Genomic DNA, 25,573 nt, shown 5'->3' with positions numbered 1-25,573 from the left:
GGGATCCTGCAAGACACTGCAATGGTTCTGTCGCAGATACCACTTGCAGCTATTAGGAAATAAGACCCACTGCAATCAGGGAGATTCACTAGATCATAAGAGCTGTTTTTTTAAAATCCATTTTAATAGGTTGTAATTCAGAGGGAGCAGCAGCAGAGGGAGTTGAGTGCCTGTATCAAATTCTCTCACCTATCTTCTCATTTTTGCAAAAATGTATTGGGGAGGAGGGGACATGAAAGCATATTTGGTTGCAAGGACCTCGGAGAAAGTCCATTCCTTCTCTTCCGCTCCCTTGGGGTGGATCCAAAGTCACTGATGTTCCCCAGGCACCACTCTCCTGAAATTAGCTTGTCCTTCAAGACTGAATTTCCATACCCCAAAGCACAGTTGCTTTAGGCGGTGCCAATATTTTAGCGGACAGGGCAGAGTGTTCCCTCCAACATTACCCACTCACTCCAGCCATCATCACGAAAGATTTATTATAGGGGATAAGCAAAGATCTATGCTTGGAATTTGATTCCTTTCCCAGTCGTTTCTGCTCATAATAAAAGTCTCATGGAGATAAAATGCTGGAATCCATTTTTCAGACGGCTTTGACTGAACACTTGGCAACAGGTACACCTACTCAACTATCAAGGCTCTTTCTCAATGCATATAACTTTCCACCCTTTTCTTTAATAAATGTGTCAATAGCACCAGAGAAGATAAAGCTTGTTTATTTATTAATTATATGTTTAATCTGCAAAATAACCAATGCTATTGCTGATAAATCATTTACGCATTTTATATTTGCTCGAAATTGGCTGGTTACTTTTATCACAGGGCACGAGAAGGGTATTTATTATAAGACTTCATTCTTCCTTAGTTTGATGTACTTTTAATGTCAAAACTCAATAAATTAGAATAGGAAAAAAAGAGTGGTAGAAACAAATGTATGGAAAACATGTGAAGACTAATCTAGCCCAGCACTGAGCCTTCCCCAACATGGTGCTCTCCACATATTTTGTATTTCAATTCCCATCAACCTGAGCCAGCATTGCCAATGGTCAGGAATGCTGGGAATTGTAATCTAAAACACCAGGAGCGCACAAAATTGGGAAAGGCTTGCATTTAAATCACACCTGCTAGATTTTTGTTGAAAATTAGAGTGGAGGCCATTTCAAAAACTGTGGGACAAGACTATTCTGTGACTAGGCAAGAGTGGACTATGTGTGCTTGTGAAACTGGTAGAGAAGCTAGGGCATTCCCAAAACATTTTGCTGCCTGAGGCAAAGGAAAAGGTGGCTCCTTCCTCCCCCATTCCGCCTACAGAAGCCATCTGGACTAGCTGATTTATTTATTTATTTATTTATTTATTTATTTGTTATTGCATTTATATCCCGCCTTTTTGCCTCCAAGGAACCCAAGGCGGCGAACATGATCCTCCTCCTCTCCACTTTATCCTCACAACAACCACCCTGTGAGGTAGGTTGGGCTGAGAGTCTTTGACTGGCCCAAAGTCACCCAGTGGGTTTCCATGGCCAAGTGGATCACCCGGCTCCCAGTCCGACACTTTAGCCACTGCAACACACTGCTTATGTCAACACTGCTAATGGGACAGCGTCCTCCACCTTGACAACAGCAGACGAGCTTAGGGAGTTCATGGCATGCACAGCACTGTCCTCCAGCAGAGATAAAGATCAGGAAACTGCCACTGCTGCCTTCTCCACACCACCCAGCATCTGCCCCTGAAGCAACCGCCTCTTGCAGCCTAATGGTAGGGCTGGCCCTACAAAGAGGCATTTTACTTTGGGGTGGTTCACTTGTACAACTGAATTGTCTTCGAAGTTCTCAGTCTTGCACACATCACTGCCTCCAACCTTACGGAGGAAAAACTGTGGGAATGAGCGAGACTTGGATAACTAGGATAAACTTTTGCAGTGCTTTTGGTGATCATAGCAAATAACATTGGTGCCATCATGGAAATTGCTGCAAAAGTGTATCTATGCCAGCCTTCTCCAACTTGGAGCCCTCCAGAGATGTTGGACTACAACTCTGCTGGCTGGAGGATGATGTGAGTTTATTTATTGGCTCAGTTCATATAAAAGGAGGAGGGATGGGCAAAATGACTGGGTGAGATGTGAGCATGCATGTGCTAGTATCAAAGAGATTCTGTAATTTATAATTTAATGATTCTTTGCTTGCTCTACAAGAATTGAAAACAATATTTATAAATCTTATCAAATCAATCAATCCCGTTCCCTGAATCTGTCTCCTTGCACAACCCTGAGGAAGATATAGCTGAAGGAAAAACACAGGCTGACCCAATTGGGAGAAGTGAAACTCAGCACTTCCTCCTGGACCCTACTAGAAGTCCACCTTCTTCAGATTAGTCCCCCATAATATCCCTATGTCTTCCATTCTACAGAAGCTGGCACTTGCATAATCAAACAAGGGTCTTTTAAGACAGCACAACCAGCTCCCGCAAGGGGGGTGGGAAGCATAGTTTCAGCCTTGTCAGAGCACATAAGGCTGCAGATGGCCTGAGCTCTTTGCTGAGGCAACATCTCTCTATAGAGTATATAGCACGCCCCACTTGCTTGACTGGACTTTAACTGACCTGTTCTGGTATCAGCTTTTTTGAGGATTGGTGCCCAGTAGTCACAGTCAAATGAATAACACAAACACATTTTTATTATTCCACAGGCTGTACATCTTACATCTCATAGGATTCTGGCCCCACTGTTTGCACTTTATATCTGCAAAACACCATGAAATCCAAGAGGTACAGCCTGTGAAATTTCAATGCAAAGCTTAAATGTAAGCACAGTATCTGTTCATGCCAGCAATAATTAGCAATAACACAACCTTCCTAGTTCAGCTATGTTAACACCTGTAAATAAATCCTATGTATGTGAGTCTGACGGCATGAAATTAGACTTGTATGCATATGACAGCCTTTGTGTACTCCTATATCTGTGTTCCTATGAGTTGCTGCCTGTGCTTTAGCAGCCAAGAAGTCTGAATGCAGAGGACAACATCCAAGTGATTATATGTGTGCAAAAGCAAACATGCACCTCAGCAGGCAGAGTTAATTGGTGCTTCTGGATGACCTTCACATCATGCAAGGAAAGGGTATTATAGGACAAAAGGAAGAGATAGAACAACAGACAGACAGCGCTACATCGCCATGAGTGCAATAGCAAAATGGTTAATTGTTAACTTCTCCTCACTACAACCTTGTAGCACAGCTTTTCCACACTTGGGTCTCCAGATACTGTTGGACTACAACTCCCATCACCCCAATATTGGCCCTGCTTGCTGAGATGATGGGAGCTGCGGGGCAAGCTTGAATAAAGCTGTTGTAGGATATAACTCCTACAATGCCAATCTTTTTTCTCTCCCTCTTGGCCCCAAAATTACTGATTATGGGTTTGTGGAGATGTAGGTGCTGTTTGTTGAGAGATGAAGAGCTTTATCACACCAGCATTATACTGTGTAATTGCTGCGAATTGCGTGCAAAGGACTCCGAAGTTTTCCAGTTTATAATCTGCTTTTATTGTGAAGTACTCTGAAGTTTTCCAGTTTATAATCTGCTTTCACTGTGAAGTACTCCCATGCATCCTGCTTTAATTGTGCTCCAAAGGCAAAAGACCCAACCAATTTTGGTACTACTTTTGGAGCGAATCATTTGTTGTTTTCCAAGCAGCTACTGGGGGTGCAGGAACAGGATTTGATATGTTTAAAGAAAAATTAAACAAATGCTTACATCTGCGTAAGTTTTAAAGATAGAGGCATCAAAATTGGCACAGTAATAGATATTAAGGAGAGCTTTAAGCATACCAAATTTGAATCGGATTGGGTCATCTGTTGATTTTTTTAAAGGATTTTTTACATTTCCCCCTTAAACCCATTTCCTGGTATGCAAAGGATCTTAGGAGCGCTGCCCGGGGTGTGATTTAGCTAGCAACAACAACGACAGCCAAATGCTGTAGGGGATAATTCGAGGGAAACAAGTACGTGGGATGAAGCTATAAGCCAGCTAAACATCTAGGCCGAATCTACACTAGTCTTATAACGTTGCTAGTGTCCGTTTCTAATGTGGTTCTCTGTATCGGTTCCCTGTATCACAGGGCACACTAGCGTTACTTACGTTTAGCTGTAATGTTACTTCAGGGCACATTGTTCAATCCTTTCCGTTTTTCCTCTTCTCTGAGAGTAAGCAGAGCTACTCAGTTTGCTCTACCTACAGGGCAATAGTCATAAGCACACACAAACTCCCTCCCAAAACATCTTAACACAAGTCCCAGGGAATAGCCTGAATGCATAGGAGCCAGCCACTTTGCTGAAGCTAAGAAGGTCTGGGTCTGGTCAGGGTTTGGATGGATGACCATTGAAGCCCTGCTGGTTAGAGTTTTGGACTGGTAGCAGAGACCCGTGTTAATTTTCCTGCACGGAGCTCCTCAGCTCCTTTGCAAAGAGGGGGGAAATGTTAAAAAAAAAATCATAAAAAATCAACAGATGACCCAATTCGATTCAAACTTGGTATGCTTAAAGCTCTCCCTAATATCTATTACTATGCCGATTTTGGCATCTTTACCTTTATAGCTTACGCAGATGTAAGCATTTGTTTAAAATCCTGCTCCTGCGCCCACAGCAGTGGCTCGGAATTAGGGCGAATCTTTTGCAAAAGGAGCACAATTAATGCAGGATGCATGGGGGTACTTCACAATAAAATCAGATTCTAAGGTGAAAAACTTCTGAGTCCTTTGCATGCAATTGTCAGTGATTGCACAGTATAACGCTGGTGTGATTTATCTGCCGTAGCAGATAAGATAGCAAACGGGGTGAAGGAAGGAGAACAGGAAGTGGGCGGAGCAAACCCAGCTCTGCTACTCTGAGAAGAGGAAGAGGAAAATTACCGGTAGAACGAGGCACATGGATCAGCAGCAGCGCTACAACTAAGCAACAAGAAAGGGGACAATGAAATAGAACCAGTAAGTACAACTCATTTACAATGTTAGAGATACAGGGTCACGTGACGCTGTGCATCACAGTAACCCATTCAAAATGTTAGAATAACATCAGTGTAGATTCCCACCTAGTCCAGTCCCTTGCTCAATGCAGGATCTGCAACACAGCGTGCAACTACAGAATCCCTGACCAATGGCGCTCCAGCCTCCAGCAAAGCAGAACGCAGCACTTCCCATGACAGGCTGTTTCACTGCTGAACAGGTCTTAACCATTCGCATGTTGATCCTAATGTTTAGCCAAAATCTGTTTCCCTGCAATTTCCACCCACTAGTTCTAGCCCTGCCCTTGGGAGCCACACACAGCTGCACTGTTGCTTCTGGAGTACAGCGGAATTGCCAGTATCAATGCCCCTTTGGGAAGTTGCAGATTTCTAAATCCAAGACATGAGCACAGCACACCTCTGGGGAGTGGGTGGTAGCCTGGATTCCAGTGAGGGCGGTATGTTGCTTCATTTCTAATAACGAATACCACAGGTAACAGGATTTATCATTAAGCATTGTAAAAGAACTAGAGAAAGAGAGAGCTAAGCCCAGCATATCACAGCTGGGCGGACACTTCTCCACTGTGTATCCATGGAAACTGATCCATCATGGAGGATGTGTATGTTTTCAGCTATAGCAGAATCTTCTAATTTTATTCCAGAGATGAATGTGTCCACTGTGTATATCTTCTGGCTTCGGGCTATTCAGTATTGCAAATTTTACCCCACTTAAATATTATGATGGCTATGATACCTGATGGCTTGGGTACCATTTTGTTACTATAAACAATTAAGCTGATATACTTTGCTTCTGAGTGCTTACAATTGCATTAGGCAAGCAAAAATGAATGAATGAATAAAATAGAATGAATGAATAAATCGATAAATAAATAAAAACGTGGGAAGGACCTCTAGTCCTCATTCCTTTACTGTATCAGTCTCACATCTAACACTGGTAAGTTATACTTGAAAGAACTAGATAAGTACTGAGAAAAGTGACTGCCTAATTACAGAACAAGAGATGAAAATTCAATATTACATTTTATTTATTGATATACTTTCCCCATATCTTAAAGTCATAGCACGTTATAATTAAATATAGAAATATGTATTGTAGTTCACAAACTAACAGGGTTTTGTGCATGCTCTACAAAACACATCTGCCAATAAAACATTGTGTCAAGATAACCAAAATTCTACAGGAAGAAAAGCTGGATTCTTTGTGGCTTATGCAAATTTGCATTATTTCTTTTTTAAAGCAATATTAATTTAGCAAATTGCTAGTTGTGAGAAAGAGCTGAAGCCCTGCCCTCTGACAAATGGAAATCTTAGTCAGCAGCTCCTCTGGATTTTTTAAAAAATCTGTCACCACCTATAATCTTTCAAGGAACAATGAGGACTAGAAACTTACTTTAAAAAAGAACCAAACACACAAGACCCTTAGAAAAATCAGTTCTGTGGCCAAAGTATTGAATTTGGAGGACCAACTGCCCATGTATTTCTGGCCCTTCATAGCAGAGACATGAAGGGTTAGAAATACATTTAAAAAAATGGATATATTGGCACAATGTTTTAATGGCCCTTCACATCTCTAAATGTGTGTTCCATCATGATTACAATTTTCCATGTTTCTCTCTCTGAAAAACAAGCTTAGGGATTATTTTAAACAGTAACCTCAGCCCCAATACAAATGGGAGCACAAATTTTGCCCATAGGTTATCCGCTCCCCAACTCATAGCCCCCTGGCCCTAATCCCAACTGCTGCCCCACAGCAGCTTTTTTAAGAAAACAGAAAAACGTCAGAGGTTCCAAAGAATGGAATCTCCCACAGAATGTACATTTAAACCCAAAGATTTTCTGTGCTTCCACCAAATTGCTTAATGTATGCAGCCCATTACATAGATAAGCAAAGTATTGTTATATATTGGTATACAAGAAGGTTATGAAAACAGGCAATGGTCAAATATTTAATTCTCAGGCCTAAGAGTGTCATCTGTGTGGCTGTGGTAGTTGGCATTTTGATCTGTGTGATAATCCACGAGGACATATTCACAAGCTGCTACACCTGCAATGGAATATCCGTGCTAATTTTAGAAGAATATTTTGCAAGGCAGCTGCAGCACGCCATTGCCATGTTGTCCCCTGAGCCTCCTTAAGCTTTGCAGAAGCCGGAGAACTCAGTTCACCCATTTACATGCCACTCCCAAACCATTCCATGGGCGCCAGTCAGTCATTGACCTAACAGCAAGAGCGCAGTTAAACCAAATATTCACAACATACTCCAATTCCCGCCTAACATACTTATGGTGACGCTGGGGAGCTTTTTAGTAGTGTGTATCATATACCATTCACAGCGCTGGAGAGAGGCAGGTCATATCTGTTACACTCAGATTCCAGCTTTGCCTCTGATGGATTTTGAGCCGAGAGATCTCTGGACAAAGCCAATAAAATTGTCTAATTTTGGAAGAGAATGCAGTATGTGTACAGGACATGTTTCCACATACATGTCACTAAAGAGAAGGTCTTTCACAATAATCATACAGTTGTCAGACTATACCGCCCAATAGCCGAAGCTCTCTGGGCGGTTCACAAAGATGAAGCAACCCTGCCCTCACTTAACTTAGCAGGGCATTTCAGAGCCTAGGAACAGCCACTGAGAATCTCTCTTTCGCATTCCCACCAAATATGCCTCCAGTAGTGGCAGGATGGAAAGAATGAACCTTCAAATCCAGACAGGTTTGTATGGGAGAAATGCATCCTTCCGAGTATCAAATTCCTCAAGCATTCCTGTCTACACAACTGCTAAAGGCAAAGCAGCCCTTTGCTTCTAGTCACCCTATATATTTATGCCAGAAAAAGAATATCAAAAATCAATAAAACCAGTCTTTTTGCATGAACCACTTCCGTACATTTTTAGCTCTTGCAGTTCTGTTTACTTTTGTTCTTTGTACTAAAGGAAGCTTTTAGAATAAAATGCTCACAATGGTAGGGGTGTGTGTGTGTGTGTGTGTGTGTGTGTTTTTTCAAGCAGACAGAAATTGGTGTGAAGGGTACAAACTATTAAAAAGGTGTGTTAGGTTCTAATATTAAAAATCACACTCATTGGTCCCACAGAATTCTGGTAAATATGTTAGGGTTCCAGGTATTCTGGCAAATACCTGGTAAAGGTGTTAGAGAAGCTGCACTTTCTAAACACACTTCTAAGGCGGTTAAGCCCCACTGAGCACTTCCCCTCCCTGCCCCGGCCAGCCTTCACCCTTCACATGCATTATATTTCGGACGCACTCTTAGACAAGTTCTCTGACCTGGAATGTAACAGACCTGTAAGAGGACTTTACAACAATCCCCACCCCAAATGTCTGAATTGGCTGTTGGACTGGCAGCCGGCTAGCATAGGAGGTGCAAGGCAAGATGCGTGGCCCATAGCTCCTTTCTCCAACATCTTGCTGCCACCTCCCTGCATCTGCTGCCTGAGGCAACTGTCTTATTTTGGCTAATAGCAGGGCCAGCCTTGGTGGCTTGGACTGGAGGGTTTTTTAAATTTTGTTTCTCAGCTCTGTGTGCTCAGGTTCATTGTGCCCAGAGAGAGGTGAGGCCAGCCTCAAGACCTCTTCCCTTGTGGCCTGAGCTCTTGTCAGGGCATGAGGCAAGGAAATGTCTGCTTCCTCAAAGCTTTTCCAGCGACATTGGTACAATAAAGCACTATGGACGGGAGGATACTTCCCCACAATTTAACTTCTCTTTGCATAACTGGACACATCAGACATGGTCCAAAGCTATAATGCAAACCCATTAGGATTTGACTGCTGTGGGTAGGATATGTGTTCATGTGCAGAGTTGTGCAAATACTTTACTTAACAGACTTGTCCTGTGAAAAAAGCCTTACATTTGGCTTACTACTTCACTGAAAGCGACAGCGAAACGAATCCACTACCATGATGCCTGGGGGGTGGGGGGGATGGACACAATGATATCACAGAGAACGTGTGGATTTCCCTTGCCTGGGCATGAATGAGGTTGATTGTATTCCCCAGGCTTCTCCACTGCCTGCTCTCAATTGTTTTTGTTGCGCTCTGCATGCTCATGGAGAATGATTCCCCCCTTCAGAGCATGCAGTCACGTTAGTCTGAGGAAAGGTCCAAATAAGGACTCTTCATTCATTTACACAAATAGTGGGCTTCTATGCTTACCCCCATGCATCATTTCCACATTATACTTTCTACAGGAGAGGCCTACTTTCAGCAATAACTGTTCCATCAAGACTGTGGACACCCTGAGTTGGCTGTTTGTGTGGGACCCCATTGTTTTCAGTGCAACCATACTCCAGCTGAAGAAACACCACTTCAGCCTCTTCCCCCTCCTGCAACTGGAGTCACACAAGGCCATGCAAGTGATAAATGCCACCCACAGTTTTAGGGAAAAATGCATAGCTGACAGACCACAAGCCTTTCCTTGCCCTGCCCCCTCCATAAACTGCTAGGACTAGAGTTGCCCTACATACATTTGAAGTTCTGAAGAAAATATAACACGTAGAAAAAGCTGGAATACGTTGAAGCAACTGCCAGAAGGGTTTGCTGCCCTCAAAGTCAAATGTAAACCTCCAACCAGGTTTGGTGGTGGACAGCAGTTCAATATTCTGTTTTTACTGTTCACCAGGGTCTGTAAAATCTGGAGGTAGTGTAGTGTGGCCTTCCAAGTGCCTGGAAGGCCACACTACACAGCTGGTGGACTTGACTTAGCTTGGTCAGGGCCCTTGATACAGTGGTCTCTGGCAGGCCTTCTCTTATGCTCCCCTGGCTTTGCAAGGGTCAACAGAAAGTAGGAGCACTGGGATTGGGAATTAATAATTTTAATTTCCCACAAAGCCCCAAAAGTATATGCTGCTTTAGGAAACGGCAGCTCCCAGGCTCAGCCACAATTTAAAAAGGGGGCTAAGGGCAGGAATTAACAGCGGGTCCTGGTAGGATGTTGAAGTCAGCTCAGTAGCTGCCTGAGGATGCCCATTGGTGATGCTAGGCCTGGGTTTAGTGATTGTCCAAGCTTGGCCTAAGCATATTCTTATATAGTTTTGTCCAGTACAAAATTCTCTATAGAAGAGAACATATATATTTGGGCACAGGCCCTCCAGAAAGGGTACATTAAACCCACCCTCTTCCAAAGCCTTCATAATTGCAAAAGTCCAACAGTACACACAGACAGTTTTTATTTGTAAGTCTTTGCCTCTAGTTATAGCACTGAGGGCAAGCAAGAATATAGACTCACAGCTCAGGGTGAGAAATTATGCCTTCCGCCCTCATTCCTGACTTCATATTCAGAAAATATTTAACGCTTCCCTTTTGAAGTATTGGCCTTTTAGGTGACAACCCTTCACAGTTTTCTCTCACCAGTTGTCATCCATTCCTGGGGAAGTTGCTCTTCAGACCACACAGCAGTTGGGGCTCTTCTGGGGCCTCAGAGAAATTTTCAGGTCAAGGAAGCCCTGGACGATGATTGCAAGCAAGACACTCCTCCAGTATCTGCCCTGGCAAAGGCTGTCTGCCTCTTACCAGCCTTATTCTGCTCTCTACCCTCCTCTTCCTGCTCCTTTCCACAGCTTTATAGCAGCACCTTGATGAGGCCCAGCTGTTGCTGCTGAGGCTTCAGTCTCTCACAGCTGTGCTGCCCTTATCAACAGGAGCCATCGCCAGGCACTGCTACTTTTTAACTTGATACTCATATCCAGCTACCTGCTGCCTGTCTACCTGGGTGTTTTCAACAAGAGAAGGAGAGTAAGCCCAGCCAGTGAGTCCTGCTGGGCTGTTACAAGATGTATTATGATTTCTGTACTACATATTTTAAGAATTCAAGCAGTGAGCTGTTATACCAGCATGGGGAACTTCTGGCCTTCCCAGATGTTTTTGGACTCCAATCAACTGACCCTGCTTGCTGGGGCTGATGGGATCTGAACAACTTCTACCGGGGCATATGTTGCCTATCCTGGTATTATGCAAACAGCTAGATCTGTCAACCACCTGGTATTTTTACTGGATAAGGCAGTCAAATCAACACTAGAGCCAATAAGCCTCAAATTCTTCCAGATTCTGACCATAATTCACCATGTTCTGAACAGCCAGGTCCTACCTCTCCCAGAGAACCAGTGTTATTATTTTTTTTAATTAAAAGTTGGCATCCCCACCTATTCTAGAGTAAGTAGACTGAGGGCTCATCTTCACCAAGCAGGGTATTCCACTATGAAAGCAGTATAAAAAAGGCAGGAGCCAGACTACTGCTTTGTAGTGGTATTGAAGTGCGCTGCAATATTATTATTATTAATAAATATTATTAATAATATTTATTTATATAGTGCCACCAATGTTCATGGTGCTGTACAGAACAAAATAAAACAGAATACAAAACACCCTGCCATATGGCTTACATTCTAAAATCACAATAACAAACCAACAGCAATGGGGACAATAAAACTATTAGCTTTATAGCGGTACTGAAGTGCACTAACAACAGTTGAGGCCCATGACACATCTACACCAAGCAGGATATAACACTATGAAAGTGGCATGAAAGCGGTATATGGTATGTGTCATGGAGCCCAACAGTTGTCAGTGCACTTCAATACTGCTATAAAGCAGTAGTGTGGCTCCTGCCTTTTATATATCGCTTTCATAGTGGAATATCCTGCTTGGTGTAGGGATTCTTTCAAGGATCTATTGCAAAATGTGGGTTTGAGTACTAAATAATGTGAGTGAACATTACTCCTTACATCTTATTACTCTTTCTAACTGTACCGCAGCACTTAGAAAGATCATAATTTGTCTATAAAACAGCAATACGGAGGTATTGTGAATAGTTGCAATTTGAAAGTCTGTTTGTCACAGGTGAGAATCCTATTGATTGTCTCAGTTTGCAGCAGCCCTTCTGAACTTGGTGCCCCCCAGATATTTTGGACTTCAACTCCCATCACCCCTGACCATTAACCATGCTGGTTTGGGTTGATGGGAGTTGCAGTTCAAAACATCTGGAGCAACCCATGTTGAGGAATGCTGGTCTCCCTTGTGGTGAATGAATGATGAAGGTTGACCTTGCAGGAATTCCATTGCTACCAGAAATGAGAGGTGATTTAAAGCAGCTTTTAAAATATATAGTTTTACATCACGAAGGACTCAACTGGATTGTGTTTGAGTAAGTTTTGAGGAGTTGAATTTTTGATCAATTAAACCTTAGGGCAGTACTTCATTAGGAGCTGATCCAGCCCAAGTTATGTAATTTAAGCCCTATTGATTTCAATGGGAGATTGAAGCACACTTTTAGATCTCTCCCATTAAAAGCAATGGGACTTAGAAGAATCCATAGTTGTTTAATAAAGCCCTTGCTTCTGGCAGCTCACATAATTGTATCTAAACACTTCTCTGCAACAAAGTGATTCCCAAAGCTTTTTGCAGCACTATGCCAATTTTGAGATCAATATTTTCCCTACAACCTGGACATCAAAAGAAATTCCTGCGCCAATTCCACTCTGGACTGAATTCCTCCCCCCACCCTCAAACCCGGCCACACACACACATCTTGAGTCATTCATGTAAAATAGGCTCTGTTTGGAAAATTGGAAAAATGATTACATCAGAGAAACTCAAAGATCTGGGCTAATTGCATGGGTGCGATTACATACATATGGCTCCATGCGAAAATGGGTAGTACAACCTCAAAAATATTTACATGTGAATTGGCACAAGCTAGAGTGAGGGCCACTTCATACATTATACAGAAACAAATCCAGTTGTGTCACAAAAGTCACACAACAGGGAGGCACAGCCAACCTTGGCTCTCTGAAAAGTATACGTAGAGAATACAGTCCATGCCTTTATTCTAACAGGACTGGAGCCAAATGGAACACTGAAAAACAAAACCGGGCTACTGAGAAACAAAATGTAGGCATCAACATGCTCAGAGGACCCCCAAGGTATGCAGAAGTACAGAACAATCCTTGAAAAAAATCCAAAATGGAGCACCCCTTCCCCCCATACACAAAGCAGCGCAACAAGCTCTAAACAGTGGACACTAGGCACCATGGAATACCGAGTATCAGAATAATAATAATAATAATAATAATAATAATAATAATAATAATACTGGGAGCTGCGACCCTTACAATTTATATCAATATCCCAGAGGAAAGCACGACAGGCTGGCTAGTTATCACCCTGAACTGGAGCATTCCTGTTATTGGTAAGGATATCCTGCAACGTGACCCATGTGTTTATTTTCAAATCTCTCGCTTTATGTGTTTTAGGTGTATAAAGCTCTGCAATACTGTTTAACATAATATAGTCAAACTAAATAAGTTTGGGGGATTTCCAAATAGTGAAAAGACGCCACAGGCTGTACGTGGGTTTTCAAGTTCTGTAAAGGCTGACTGTTATTTAGTCCCCAGATGTCAAGTGCCAACTTTCCATTCAGCGCTGCAAAATAACAGACTGTCATGTGGTGAAAATAACCACAAGAGGCACACATGCAGAATCCCAGTGTGTGCTTTACCTGCAGCATACAGTCAATAATGTGTCTAGGAAAATTCATTTTCTACAACGGCTTTTCTTAAGAATATTATATTGTAGTGAAGCCTCAGCACAAACAGAACTTGGATCAGAGGATGGAGACACAGTCTAATCCAATCTGTATTTGCTCAGTCCAGTTGAGTTGTGGGTTCTGTGCACTGAAATGTACTAGTCAAAATATTGGCTGCAGGCCCCTAGTTATATTTTAAGTTGAGATGTTATGGTGGATCAGACTGTGAGAATCAGTTAGCAGCCACTGATTAGATTGTCCTCCGAAGCCCTTTCTGTATTCATTTAAACCAAGTCAATTAGCAGTCACATCATAGCACAACAATTTTTGGTATCTCACATTACAATGCTATTCAGTGTTGCCAGTTCACATATTCAGCAAGCAGTCAACAAGTTTACATTCATCAAGGGGTCGTTCACACGCCCTGCAACATCAACTGGTTACTTGCCCATCTGGATGTGCCAAGAGGCACAATGCCATAGATAGAACTTTCCCTTCATATCATTTCAAACGCAGTGCTTTAGTGCAGGTGTAGGCCACTGGTGTCCTCCAGATATTTTGGATTACAATTTCCCTAATCTCTGACCATTAGTCATGCTGGCTGGGATTTATGGAAGTTGTAGTCCAAAACATCTGGAAGGTACCAGGTCGACTATCACTGATTTAGTGGAATCCTCTGCAATGAAGTATGTGCATACCTGGACCAGGCCCAAGAGTACAGTAATTATGTGCGCAATGATTATTTTCCATTAGCACAGAAATTAGGACCCAAAATAATGCTGGGGACCAACTTCTGAATTTTCTGCCATATATTTGTATGGTGGCAGTGCTGTTGTGGTGATCCACCTTAGGTAAGGCTGTGACCCAGGCATGGATCCTGACCTACCAGTTGAAGACCTTAGAGGAGGCATCCTGAGAATAATGTGTCACTAAAACACACACACAGTGTGGCCTCCTCTTCTGAAGGCAGATACATTGGTACACACAAGGCAGGACTTTAGTGCAGCGGGCTAAGGCCCCATCAGCAGAATGAACAGGAGGGCCAGTAAATGTGGCAGGGCTGGTTTACAATATTTTGAATAAATTAAGTAATATTAGGGTGACCATATGGAAAGGAGGACAGGGCTTGTGTATCTTTAACAGTTGTATTGAAAAGGGAATTTCTGCAGGTGTCAATTGTATATGTGGGAAACCTGGTGAAATTTCCTCTTCATCACCACAGTTAAAGCTGCAGGTGCCCTGCCCTCTTTTAAATCTGGTCACTCTAGTATAGCTCCTGCAGCTTTAACTGTGGTAATGAAGAGGGAATTTCACCAGGTTCCCCATATATACAAACGATACCTGCTGAAATTTCCTTTTCAATACAACTGTTAAAGATACAGGAGCTCTGTCCTCCTTTTCATATGGTCACCCTAAGTAATATACACTACCATCTAAACAGCACCTCCTGCCATCAGTGGGGTCTAAAATTAATGTTCTTCAGACACTGTAAGTTAAAAAACACACCTTTATTTATTTATTTTAGCATTTTTATCCCACCCTTTAGCCAAAAAGGCTCTCAAGGCAGCTTACAAAAATATTTAGCAGAAGACTGTGATATAAATGTACTAAACAGAACAAATTTTTTTAAAAAATCCATAAGCATTAAAGATGTTTTGTTGTTGTTGTTGTTTACAAAATTTGTATATCACTCCATATCTGAAACAGATTCTGTCATGGTGAACATAAGAAGTAAAATAGTAAAAGATTCAAAAATTAAAAAACTATTAAAACTAGGGTGACCATATGAAAAGGAGGACAGGGCTCCTGTATCTTTAACAGTTGCATAGAAAAGGGAGTTGCAGCAGGTGTCATTTGTATATATGGAGAACCTGGTGAAATTCCCTCTTTATCACAGCAGTTAAAGCTGCAGGAGCTATACTAGAATGGCCAGATTTAAAAGAGGGCAGGGCACCTGCAGATTTAACTGTTGCGATGAAGAGGAAATTTCCCCAGGTTCTCCATATATACAAATGACACCTGCTGAAATTACCTTTTCAATACAACTGTTAAAGATACAGGAGCCCTGTCCTCCTTTTCATATGGTCACCCTAATTAAAACTATACTTTTCAAAAAACAGAATGCCAATAAAATCGTGGCTGACAGTCAAGGAATGTTTCCTGGGACAGAGCTGAATTCAGGAGGTGCCTGTCTGACCTCCAGGGGCAGAGAGTTCCAAAGAAAGGGTGCCACCACGTTAGAGGTCCATTTCCTGGTGGACTCCAGTCAGGCCATAGGTCCATGTGGAACCACCAGGAGCATGTCCTCTGATGACCTCAGTGACTGGGTAGATTGGTAAGGGAAAAGGTGCTTTTTTTGTTTTTTGACAACACATATAAAATGAGTTGTGGTTTGATACAATTTTTTGTTTACCAATTATGTTTTTGACAGCTTAACCCTATGTATGCCTACTCAGAAGTACATTCCATTGTGTTCAGTGGAGTTTACTCCCAGGTAAGTGAGTTTAGGATTGCAGCCTTAACTCCTCCCAAAGAATCCTATTTAATATCGCAAAAAAACCATTCCTATGTTTTCTGCTTGCTTTCCACCTGCCTGTGATCTTGTGCAGTAAAAGGGTTGATGGCCCATTCATGAAGTTCACTGGCTTATACCATCTCTCAGCCTAACCTACATTTCAGGGTTGTTGGGAAGTAGGGGAGAAAAAAAACCCCACCCCTTCCATGTGCTGAAAAGCGCTAGGGAAATAATTAATACAAATATGACATCATTTGAAGTAAATTCTCCTCTATATTTACCTGAAAGAAATTTAGTTAATTTAAGGTTTCACAATTCCAGACAGGGCCCCCGTCTTGCTCCCACACTTGGGTTCCTTCTTGGCATCTGCACGGGAAGGGACGCAAGTGAAAACTTTCCTGCTCTGTAAAAGTAAAAAATAATAAAAGGGGGGGGGGAGGAGGAGAGAAACAGGGCTGTTCCTACCCCCTTTTAAAATTTATTATCTGTATCTGCGCAGCTGCGCAGGTACAGATAATACAAATAAAAATAAACAGGCAGGGGAAGGAATGAGGCAGCCAGAGGAGGACACGAGGAGAGGGACTCCAAGAGAACCACCTCTCCTTCTTCTGGCTGCCCACCCACCCCATTTCTTTTTATTTTTATTACTTGTATCTGTGCAGCTGTGCAGATACAGATTATATTTTTTAAAGGGGGGGAGGAATGGCCCTGTTCCTCTCCCCCATTTTTATTTGTTTTACTTTTACAGAGGCGCGGGGCCGCCCATGGTGACCAAGTAGGGGGCGCCATGGGCTCCGCTGCCAAAAAAGACGAGGCAAGTGCCTGACTTTTTTGGAGTGGAGTTTCCAGGGTTTGCCCCTGGATGGCTTCGCAATGGTGGCTGCGTCATGTAGATGATGTTAGGGTGACCATATGAAAAGGAGGACAGGGCTCCTGTAGCTTTAACAGCTGTAGAGAAAAAGGATTTTCAGCAGGTGTCATTTGTATGCATGCAGCATCTGGTGAAATTCCCTTTTCATAGCAATAGTTAAAGGTGCAGGTGCCCTCCTCTCTTTTGTATCTGGTCAAGAGGGCAGGGCTCCTGCAGCTTTAACTCTTCTGATGAAGACAAAATTTCACCAGCTGCTACATGCATTCAAATGACACTTGCTGAAATTCCCTTTTCTATACCACTTTAAAGATACAGGAGCCCTGTCCTCCTTTTCATATGGTCACCCTAGATGATGTGCCGCTACTGCGAAGCCACCCCGGGGCAAACCCTTAATGTAGACATGCCCAGGGCAATAAACAACTTTTACACACTCTACTCAACATCAAGTCAGGTTTAGCAGCAAGTACATGAGCTGCAGAAAGCAGCAGCCAATTGCATCTCAGAGTAAACCTCTGTGATGCTTGTCCTCCCAAGCACTTGTTTGTCTCCTTGACACACTAAATCTTAAGAGTGGGAAAGCCCTGAGATTACTGGGTCTTGGTTTGGTCCCTTTCAAAACCTGAAAAGTATTTATTTGCTTGGGGGAAGAAGATGAGCCTGAGAGCAAATAGGGCGGAATAATGCGGGATGGGAAAATGAGGGAAGCAAGATGGTAAATTGTTGAGGTGAAAGCAAACACACACACACACACTGTGTTACAAGTGAATCTTTTATTAGCTGTGGCATTTTCCATTTCACATGCCTGTAATTTGAATGTGAAACCTCCAGTGGGTTAAAAACAACAACAACCCCATGAAAATGCCTCTCTTCTGCTTTCAACTCAGCGTTACTGAGATTTCTGAGCCATGTATTGTAGGTGCCCTACTTAGCATCACTTATGGAACTGTTAAACAAAGGAGGAAGGAGAACGAAATGCAAAATCCAACTTTTTGAATATGGGGGAGGCCACTGGTCTTACTTTAGAGAGAGGAGACCTCTATTTGAAGGTGTCCTCTAAATGTAGGACTATCCAGCCCAAATCTCGTTTAAAGATAAAATCCAGAAGAAAGAAGAACAACAGGGGCCTTGAAGTTGCCCATCCAGAGTGGGCACCTGGACCGTAGACTGAGCAGGTACTCAGTCTCTCCTACTATAGTGATCTGTAATGGGCTTCTATTTAAAATTGTAATAATTATTTCTTAATCTGCATCTATACATATAAGTTAACGTAATCAGATGTTAGGCGACCTTTGTCCTGTTTTGTCCTCTTTTTGGGGCAGTGCACTTCCTCCTTTTTGGCAATGCTTAACTGGCCCCTCTAGGAATCAGGAGCTCTGCGCCCATCGGGGGTGGGGTGGGGGGAGTGGGGATTTTTTTAAAAAAAAGGCTTACCTTTTGCGCACGAGCGCTCATGCGCTTCTGTCACTTAAAAAAATCACAAAATGGCAGGCGCAATGCCTCTTCCTCTGAGGCCGTCGCGCGCCGTGTGTGAACAGAGGGGAAGATCTTGCGATAAAAATATCGTGGGACCTTCACCCCTCCGTCACACTAGACCACTAAGTCTAGCTAAGTAAGGCCATAGTTGCCTCTGCCATTTGCAGATAGAGATCATGGCACTTGATCTTCAACTCCAACTGATGCTCTAGACAGCTGTGGAAGCTCTGCAGGACACCATGGGACTGATGGTGGACTCCATGTTCCTGGTTGTAAATGATAGGGGCCTTGTTTGGTACAATTTGACTATTATAAAACACTTGAGTCAGACTCTAGTTACACAAGCTATATTTTCAGCCCATCCTCCCTTTCCAACTGGAAGTTCAGTTTTTACACCAGTAGAAAGCAGGGCTTTTAATTTATTTAAGTATTTTAAGGCACAGTCCTAAAATATGCATGCCGATTGGGGAACGCTGGGAGTTTTAGGACTTTTTCTGTCTAAACGTGCATAGGATTGCACCCTAAACTTCTTTATTTAACCAATTAACCCATTAATTATCTTTTAAAAGAATGTGTATATTACCAAAATAATCGTATTCATAGGTGCTTTTTAAGGTACTGAAAGAAATGCATGAACATAAATTTAACAAGTAAAGCTCCCACCCATGGTCTTCCAATTTGTCTTAAACTTTATATTAGGCCTTGTAGTCTCCAAAACAGCTTACGTAGGGAGTTAAATACAAACTATAAAAACAAAACTATAAAAACAAAATCCACCAGGACATGAAACCGCCAAGAAAGATTAAACCACCATCACCACATCACACAGTATTACCAATGACCAAATCCATCAAAGCATACAAAAAATGCCTGCCCAAACCACCTCTGACCATCACCAAAGAATGAATCCACTGGGCCTTTTTGAGGAGCAAATTCCACAAATAGATTGCTGTCTGTAGATGGCACAATTCCACAAATAGACTGCCGCCTCCCAAAAAGTCCTATTTCATAGCCACTTGCCTAACTTCAGGAGGCAAGGGTGTCTTTTGCTAGATGGCATCAGACAAACTTAGAGCACAAAGGGTTAGAAGCCCATTTTTAATATTTGTTTTTTATTCCCTGTTATCAGCAACAAATATGCCAGAATCTAAATGGCCTCAAATATAAACTAGCGTGCCCTTAACTTAATGTCCCCCTGATTAAATTCACCAACTCTGCTGAATAATCAGCTAAAGCCTCCATTGATTTATGTACAATTGAATTTTTGTTCCTGTGCTTAGAACCTGGGCCTAAAAATGTAGGCGAAATTTGGACCGACCTATGGATGTTGCCTTCGAGCTTTTTCACTTTCAGCTCATCCTCTTCTGACTGCCTCTTTCTGGCTTCTTCCTCTGCTGGAGAACCGGCAGGAATTCCTTGCAGCAACCATTTTTCACGAAGTGCTTTTGACTAGGTGGAAGGTGACAGAGAAAGAAAGAAGAGGCATACTTAGACAGACAGTAAGAGGACTTGTGCTCTTAAATATTTGATGGCCCTCTTAAAGTCACTGATGAGTACTTTCAGCAAGACACACATTCCCCGCTCTGGATAAATCCCTCAAGGACTCATCCAGATCTCCATTCGACCAGGGTGTCACATCTACTCTGTGTAATGCATGGATCATTGATTTGATAACCAGAAGTAATTTTAAGATGTGCCTCTAAAGAGACAATCAAACTGATGAAATGAATCAAATTTTGGCAGGGGCAGCTAGTCATGAAGGGTTGAGAAAAGCTGCACTGGCTAAAATTCTCTGTTCTACACAACTATGAGAAGCACAGGAATTCTGTCATTTTTTGTATTTGGCCAACTTTCCTATGGTAGTTAAATAGGGTGACCATATGAAAAGGAGGACAGGACTCCTGTATCTTTAACAGCTGTATTGAAAAGGGAATTTCTGCAGGTGTCATTTGTATATATGGGGAACCTGGTAAAATTTCCTCTTCATCACAACAGTTAAAGCTGCAGGTGCCCTGCCCTCTTTTAAATCTGGTCACTCTAGTATAGCTCCTGCAGCTTTAACTATTGGGATGAAGAGGGAATTTCACCAGGTTCTCCATATATACAAATGACACCTACTGAAATTCCCTTTTCTTTGCAACTGTTAAAGATACAGGAGCCCTGTCCTCCTTTTCATATGGTCACCCTATAGTTAAATCCTGATATGCCTAGAAGCCAGTGTAGCACAGTAGATAGAGTATTAGGTCCATGGAGACCTGAACAGCGTTCTCAAACTGGTGACTTTCAGATGTTTTGGACTACAATTCCAAGCATTCTTGACCATTGGCCATGCTGGCTGCAGCTGATGGGAGTTGAATCTGGAGGGTATCAGGTTGGGAAAGGCTGCTCTTAGAAGTAGAAATGCATACATTTTGTAAATAATGAAATGAATAACTCGTTATTTTACTACATTTCAGCAAGCACATATTTCAAAAATAAAGAATAATCAGTTATGATGATAGTGATGATGATGAATTGTCATTCATTGGAAAAACTTTTAGAAAGCATCAGATGCCCTTATATCTGCATGAAGAGAAAAAAAAGTACAACAAAAGCAGAAAAGAAACAAATGAACTGAACTTCATTCACTCGTGCCAGGTTGATACAGCAACTCAAATGAACAAAACAAAAAGGATACATATAGGAAGTGGAAGGAAGGCCAGGCTACAAAAGAAGAGTACAGACAGGTAGCACAGAAATGCCAAAATGGCGTCAGGAAGGCTAAAGCTGAGAATGAGTTGAGATTAGCAAGGGATGCTAAAAGCAATAAAAAGGCTTTCTTCAGATACGTGAGTAGTAGAAATGGTGGTTCAACTGCTTAATGAGGATGGCAAATTGATAACAGATGACCGGGGAAAAAAAGGCTGAAGTGCTCAATTCCTACTTTGGGTCAGTCTTCTCCCAAAAGCGGGTCTATGATCCCCCTGGAAAAAGTGAAGCAGAAGTTGAGGGGGCAGGATTGCAGTTTGAGATTGATAAATAAATGGTCAAGGAACACCTAATTTCTTTGAATGAGTTCAGATCTCCAGGGCCCGATGAACTGCATCCTAGAGTAATGAAGTTGCTAGCAGAACACCTCTCAGAACCACTGTCTATTATCTTTGCGAAATCATGAAAGACGAGTGAGGTGCTGGATGACTGGAGGAGGGCTAACGTTGTACAACCCCTATCTTCAAAAAAGGCAAAAAGGAGGAACCTGGGAACTACAGACTAGCCAGTTTGACATCCATCCCTGGGAAAATTTTGGAGCAGATTATAAAGAAGTCAATCTGTAAGCACTTTGAAAACAATGCAGTGATTACTAGAAGCCAACATGGATTTGTCAGGAACAAATCCTGTTAGACTAATTCGATCTCATTTTTTGATTGGGTAACCTCCCTTGTGGACTGTGGGAATGCTGTGGACATAATATATCTTGACTTCAGCAAAGCTTTTGACAAAGTACCACATGATATTCTGATTAACAAACTAGCTAAAAGTGGACTAGATGGAACAACTATTAAGTGGATTCATAGCTGGCTACAGAATTGGACTCAGTGCTTATCAATGGTAACTTCCCAAACTGGGGGGAGGTAACGAGTGGGGGATACTTGGCTCAGCAATACTACAAACGAGAAGGATCTTGGAATTGTTGTAGATCACAAGTTGAAGATGAGCCAACATTGCAATGTGGCTGCAAGAAAGGCAAATGCTATTTTGGGATGTATTAATAGAAGTATAGCTTCCAAATCGCATGAAGTACTGGTTCCTCTCTATTCGGCCCTGATTAGGCCTGAGTATTACGTCCAGTTCTGGGCACCACACTTCAAGAAGGACACAGACAAGCTGGAGCATGTTCAGAGGAGAGCAACCAGGATGATCAGGGGTCTGGAAACAAAGCCCTATGAAGAGAGTCTGAAAGAACTGGGCATATTTAGCCAGGAGAAGAGAAGATTGAGGGGAGACATGAGAGCACTCTTCAAATACTTAAAAGGTTGTCACACAGACGAGGGCTAGTATCTCTTCTCGATCAACCCAGAGTGCAGGACACGGAATAATGGGCTCAAGTTACAGGAAGCCAGATTCCGGCTGGACATCAGAAAAAATTCCTGACTGTTAGAGCAGTACGACAATGGAACCAGTTACCTAGGGAGGTTGTGGGCTCTCCCACACTAGAGGCATTCAAGAGGCAGCTGGACAACCATCTGTCAGGGATGCTTTAGGGTACAGTTTGGCAAGTGCTGCAAGAATGGCCATTTTAAGAGCCCTGAGGACAAAGCAAACCTCAATTTCTACTTCTTGTGCTCTACTCACCAGGACCTGCTTTTCAAAGGGGAGCCTGCATGCACGTAACCCTGTCACTGGGGCCTGCTTTGCACATAGACAAAGATTTAAAGCATAAACAGATAAAGATGTGGAATCCAGAAGAAAAACAGGAAATCATCCTGTGCAAAGGGTTGTGCAAGGAGTTGCATAACCCACTTTTCTTATACAACGCTGAGGTAGGAATCCTTCCACAAAGAGAAGAAAACTTGTGGAAGGGCACTTTTGGATCCGAGCCATTGCCCGATAAGACCTACACTGTGACACGACCTGCCATCATGTCTGTTTGCCTCCACTTTGGCTCAGCGTTCCTCACTGACCCACAAACGTCAGCTCCTAGATTGAGCTAGCTCCTAGATAAGAGACACCCAATTGATTCTCTTTACCCTCACAGGAGAAGTCCCCCAAAAATATGTTCACTATTGCCAGTGCCGAAAGATGAACAACACATGGGCATTTATATTTTAAAAACAAGCAAATTAATATTTATTTAATACAAGAGGTGTTACATCTTATAAGTAATCAGTCCACTCTTTGTCTTACCCTGCCTACTCAACCCCTTATAACTCCTACTAACTAGGGCCATTTCTACACCTGCCTTTTTCCAGGGATCATCCTGAGATCATCCCTGTGCATGCAAATAACACACAGGGGATCCCGGGAGCAGGCAGAGACGATCCCTCCATTTTCCTGGGATAATCCTGAGGTGTAGAAAGGGCCTAGGTGTAGCTTCATCAATCCCTAAGGCCTTGTCCTCCCTGCCTAACTCTCTGCTCCTTCCTTTTATAAACTACACACACACACACACACACACACACACACACACACACACACACACACAAGCCCCTCCCACTTTTCACTCACTCTGACCCTAACTTACCTGGTTTCTATTAATACAGCAAACACGTATAAATAATACAAGCTCAACATGGCAAGCATTATAATTTTGTCACAGACACCACAGAATTGGAGAGCAAGCTAGAAGAGCAGAGCCAGTTTATGCACATAGCCAGAAGGAGCCGAGCTGGCTAAGGATCCCCATACAACAAAATCAAACCAGCCCAAGAATGAAGTCATGCTTAAAGGTTTCATGTTCTTCCATCTCCCACACTTTACGAAGTGGTTTTGGGTTCCATCTTTTGGACTGGTCTCCAGCCAGGTCCACCCACCAGCTGCTGTTGTTTACAGCGTTTTCTCACAGAATCAGTGCTGAAAAGCTAATTGGCTGTTAGCTTCCCCTGGCAAAGCAAGGAAGTGATGAGCCGTCCTAGCAATGATAATATTTCCTGGCACCAGCAAACGGCTGCATGGCCACGACTCCCAGGAGGAAACAATGGGTAGTTTATCTGCATGCAGACTCAGGCACAGGTGTCTTAATAATTTTTGCTATTCTACACTCCTACGCAAGGATTGCCGGAATTTAAGTGCAAAATTCAAGTGCAGTGCAGGATTTTTGTATTTCAATAGCTTTCATTCTATGAAACATGGGGGCACTATCAGAATGGGAAGAACAACATAATTTTCTCCTCTTCCACCTGCCAGACACCAGGAAGAAAAGTGTCAGGGCAACTGAAATCACCCTGGTCATGCAACCCTTACTTGATGGTTATTTTTCTCCTGTAACTTTATGGCAGTTACTATTGCTAAGGAGTCAACCACTGGTCTAAGGGCATGTCTAGATGGGGTGATAGCCCAGTGATCATCCTGGGAACATCCCTGTGCATCCACATGACACACAGGGGATCCTGGGAGCAGGGAGGGAAGATCCCTGCATTTCCCCGGGATATTGCCCTACACTTCCCCCCGGTTTTTCCCGTGGTCCTGGGATGATCCGGCTCCTCCTGAGTAAACACGAGGAGCCAGGAACCGGGCATGGGGAACGGAGCTCTTCAGCAGCTCTGTGCCCATTGGGGTGGGAGGGGAGAGCGGGATTTTTTAAAAAACAACAACAACACACCTGACCTTTTCGGTGGAGCACTCCTGTGCTCATTTTCAATTAAAAAAAAACCTAAAATGGTGGGCGCAACGTCCTCTTCCTCCCGGGACGTCATGTGCTGCATGTGGACTGAGGGGGAGGATCTCACAATCACCATATCGTGAGATCCTCCCCCTCCCCTCCCTAGGTCTAGACATGCCCTAAGTGTGGGCAACTAGTTTGGTGAGGAAGGTGGATGACACCCCAGCCCTCCACAGTCCGAATGCTGACAGCAGGAATTGCCACTTATCTGACACCTCACAGATTGAAACAGAAAACAGGAGGGAATTATGGGTAAGCACATTTTATTTTATTTATTTATTTATTACATTTTTATACCGCCCAATAGCCAAAGCTGTCTGTGAAAGTTGTATGGATCAGAAATTAGATTCACCCATTCCCAAGTTCACATCCCCACAGATGTTGATATTAGTTATATGGTTTTCTGAAACAGACTTTTGCATGTGTTTAAGTCTGCAAGCTTTACAAAACCCTAAAATCTGTATGTCAGGAGGTGAGCTTCATGAGATTTGGAAAAATATAAAATCTGAGTATGATGAAATTGTATGTGTGTATGTGTGTGAGAGAGCAACACTACTGATTAGAAACAAGCTGTTTTAACACAGATGTAGTGCTATCGCTCTCTGATGAGATTTTAAATAAGCCTAATTAAATGTATGGATATATAGTTATTTGTAGACACAAGAGCATTAAGAATAATCAGCCACAATGCTATGTGATCAGCAGTTTTAAATGTGTGTAGCAAATTTGGCATGGAACTAGCAGTTGTTTCCAACCCATTCTTAAGAGTTTGCAAGAAACTGTAATCAAACATACTGCCCTTTACAA

The 25,573-nt window shown here is 42.7% G+C and overlaps 1 protein-coding gene across 2 annotated transcripts in view; it reads right to left on the bottom strand.

The window, feature by feature from the left end:
- Positions 1 to 25,573, bottom strand: part of PALM2AKAP2 (PALM2 and AKAP2 fusion) — a 278,607-nt gene that overhangs the window by 195,157 nt on the left and 57,877 nt on the right. For both annotated transcript variants that reach the window (XM_063129169.1, XM_063129172.1), the window contains exon 3: positions 19,727 to 19,857. In XM_063129169.1, the coding sequence (XP_062985239.1) occupies positions 19,727 to 19,857 (131 nt within the window). The remainder of the gene's footprint in view (positions 1 to 19,726; positions 19,858 to 25,573) is intronic.

Source organism: Elgaria multicarinata, chromosome 6, assembly GCF_023053635.1.
Source record: "Elgaria multicarinata webbii isolate HBS135686 ecotype San Diego chromosome 6, rElgMul1.1.pri, whole genome shotgun sequence".
Lineage (NCBI taxonomy): Eukaryota > Metazoa > Chordata > Lepidosauria > Squamata > Anguidae > Elgaria > Elgaria multicarinata.
This window is presented reverse-complemented; position numbering and strand designations above follow the sequence as displayed.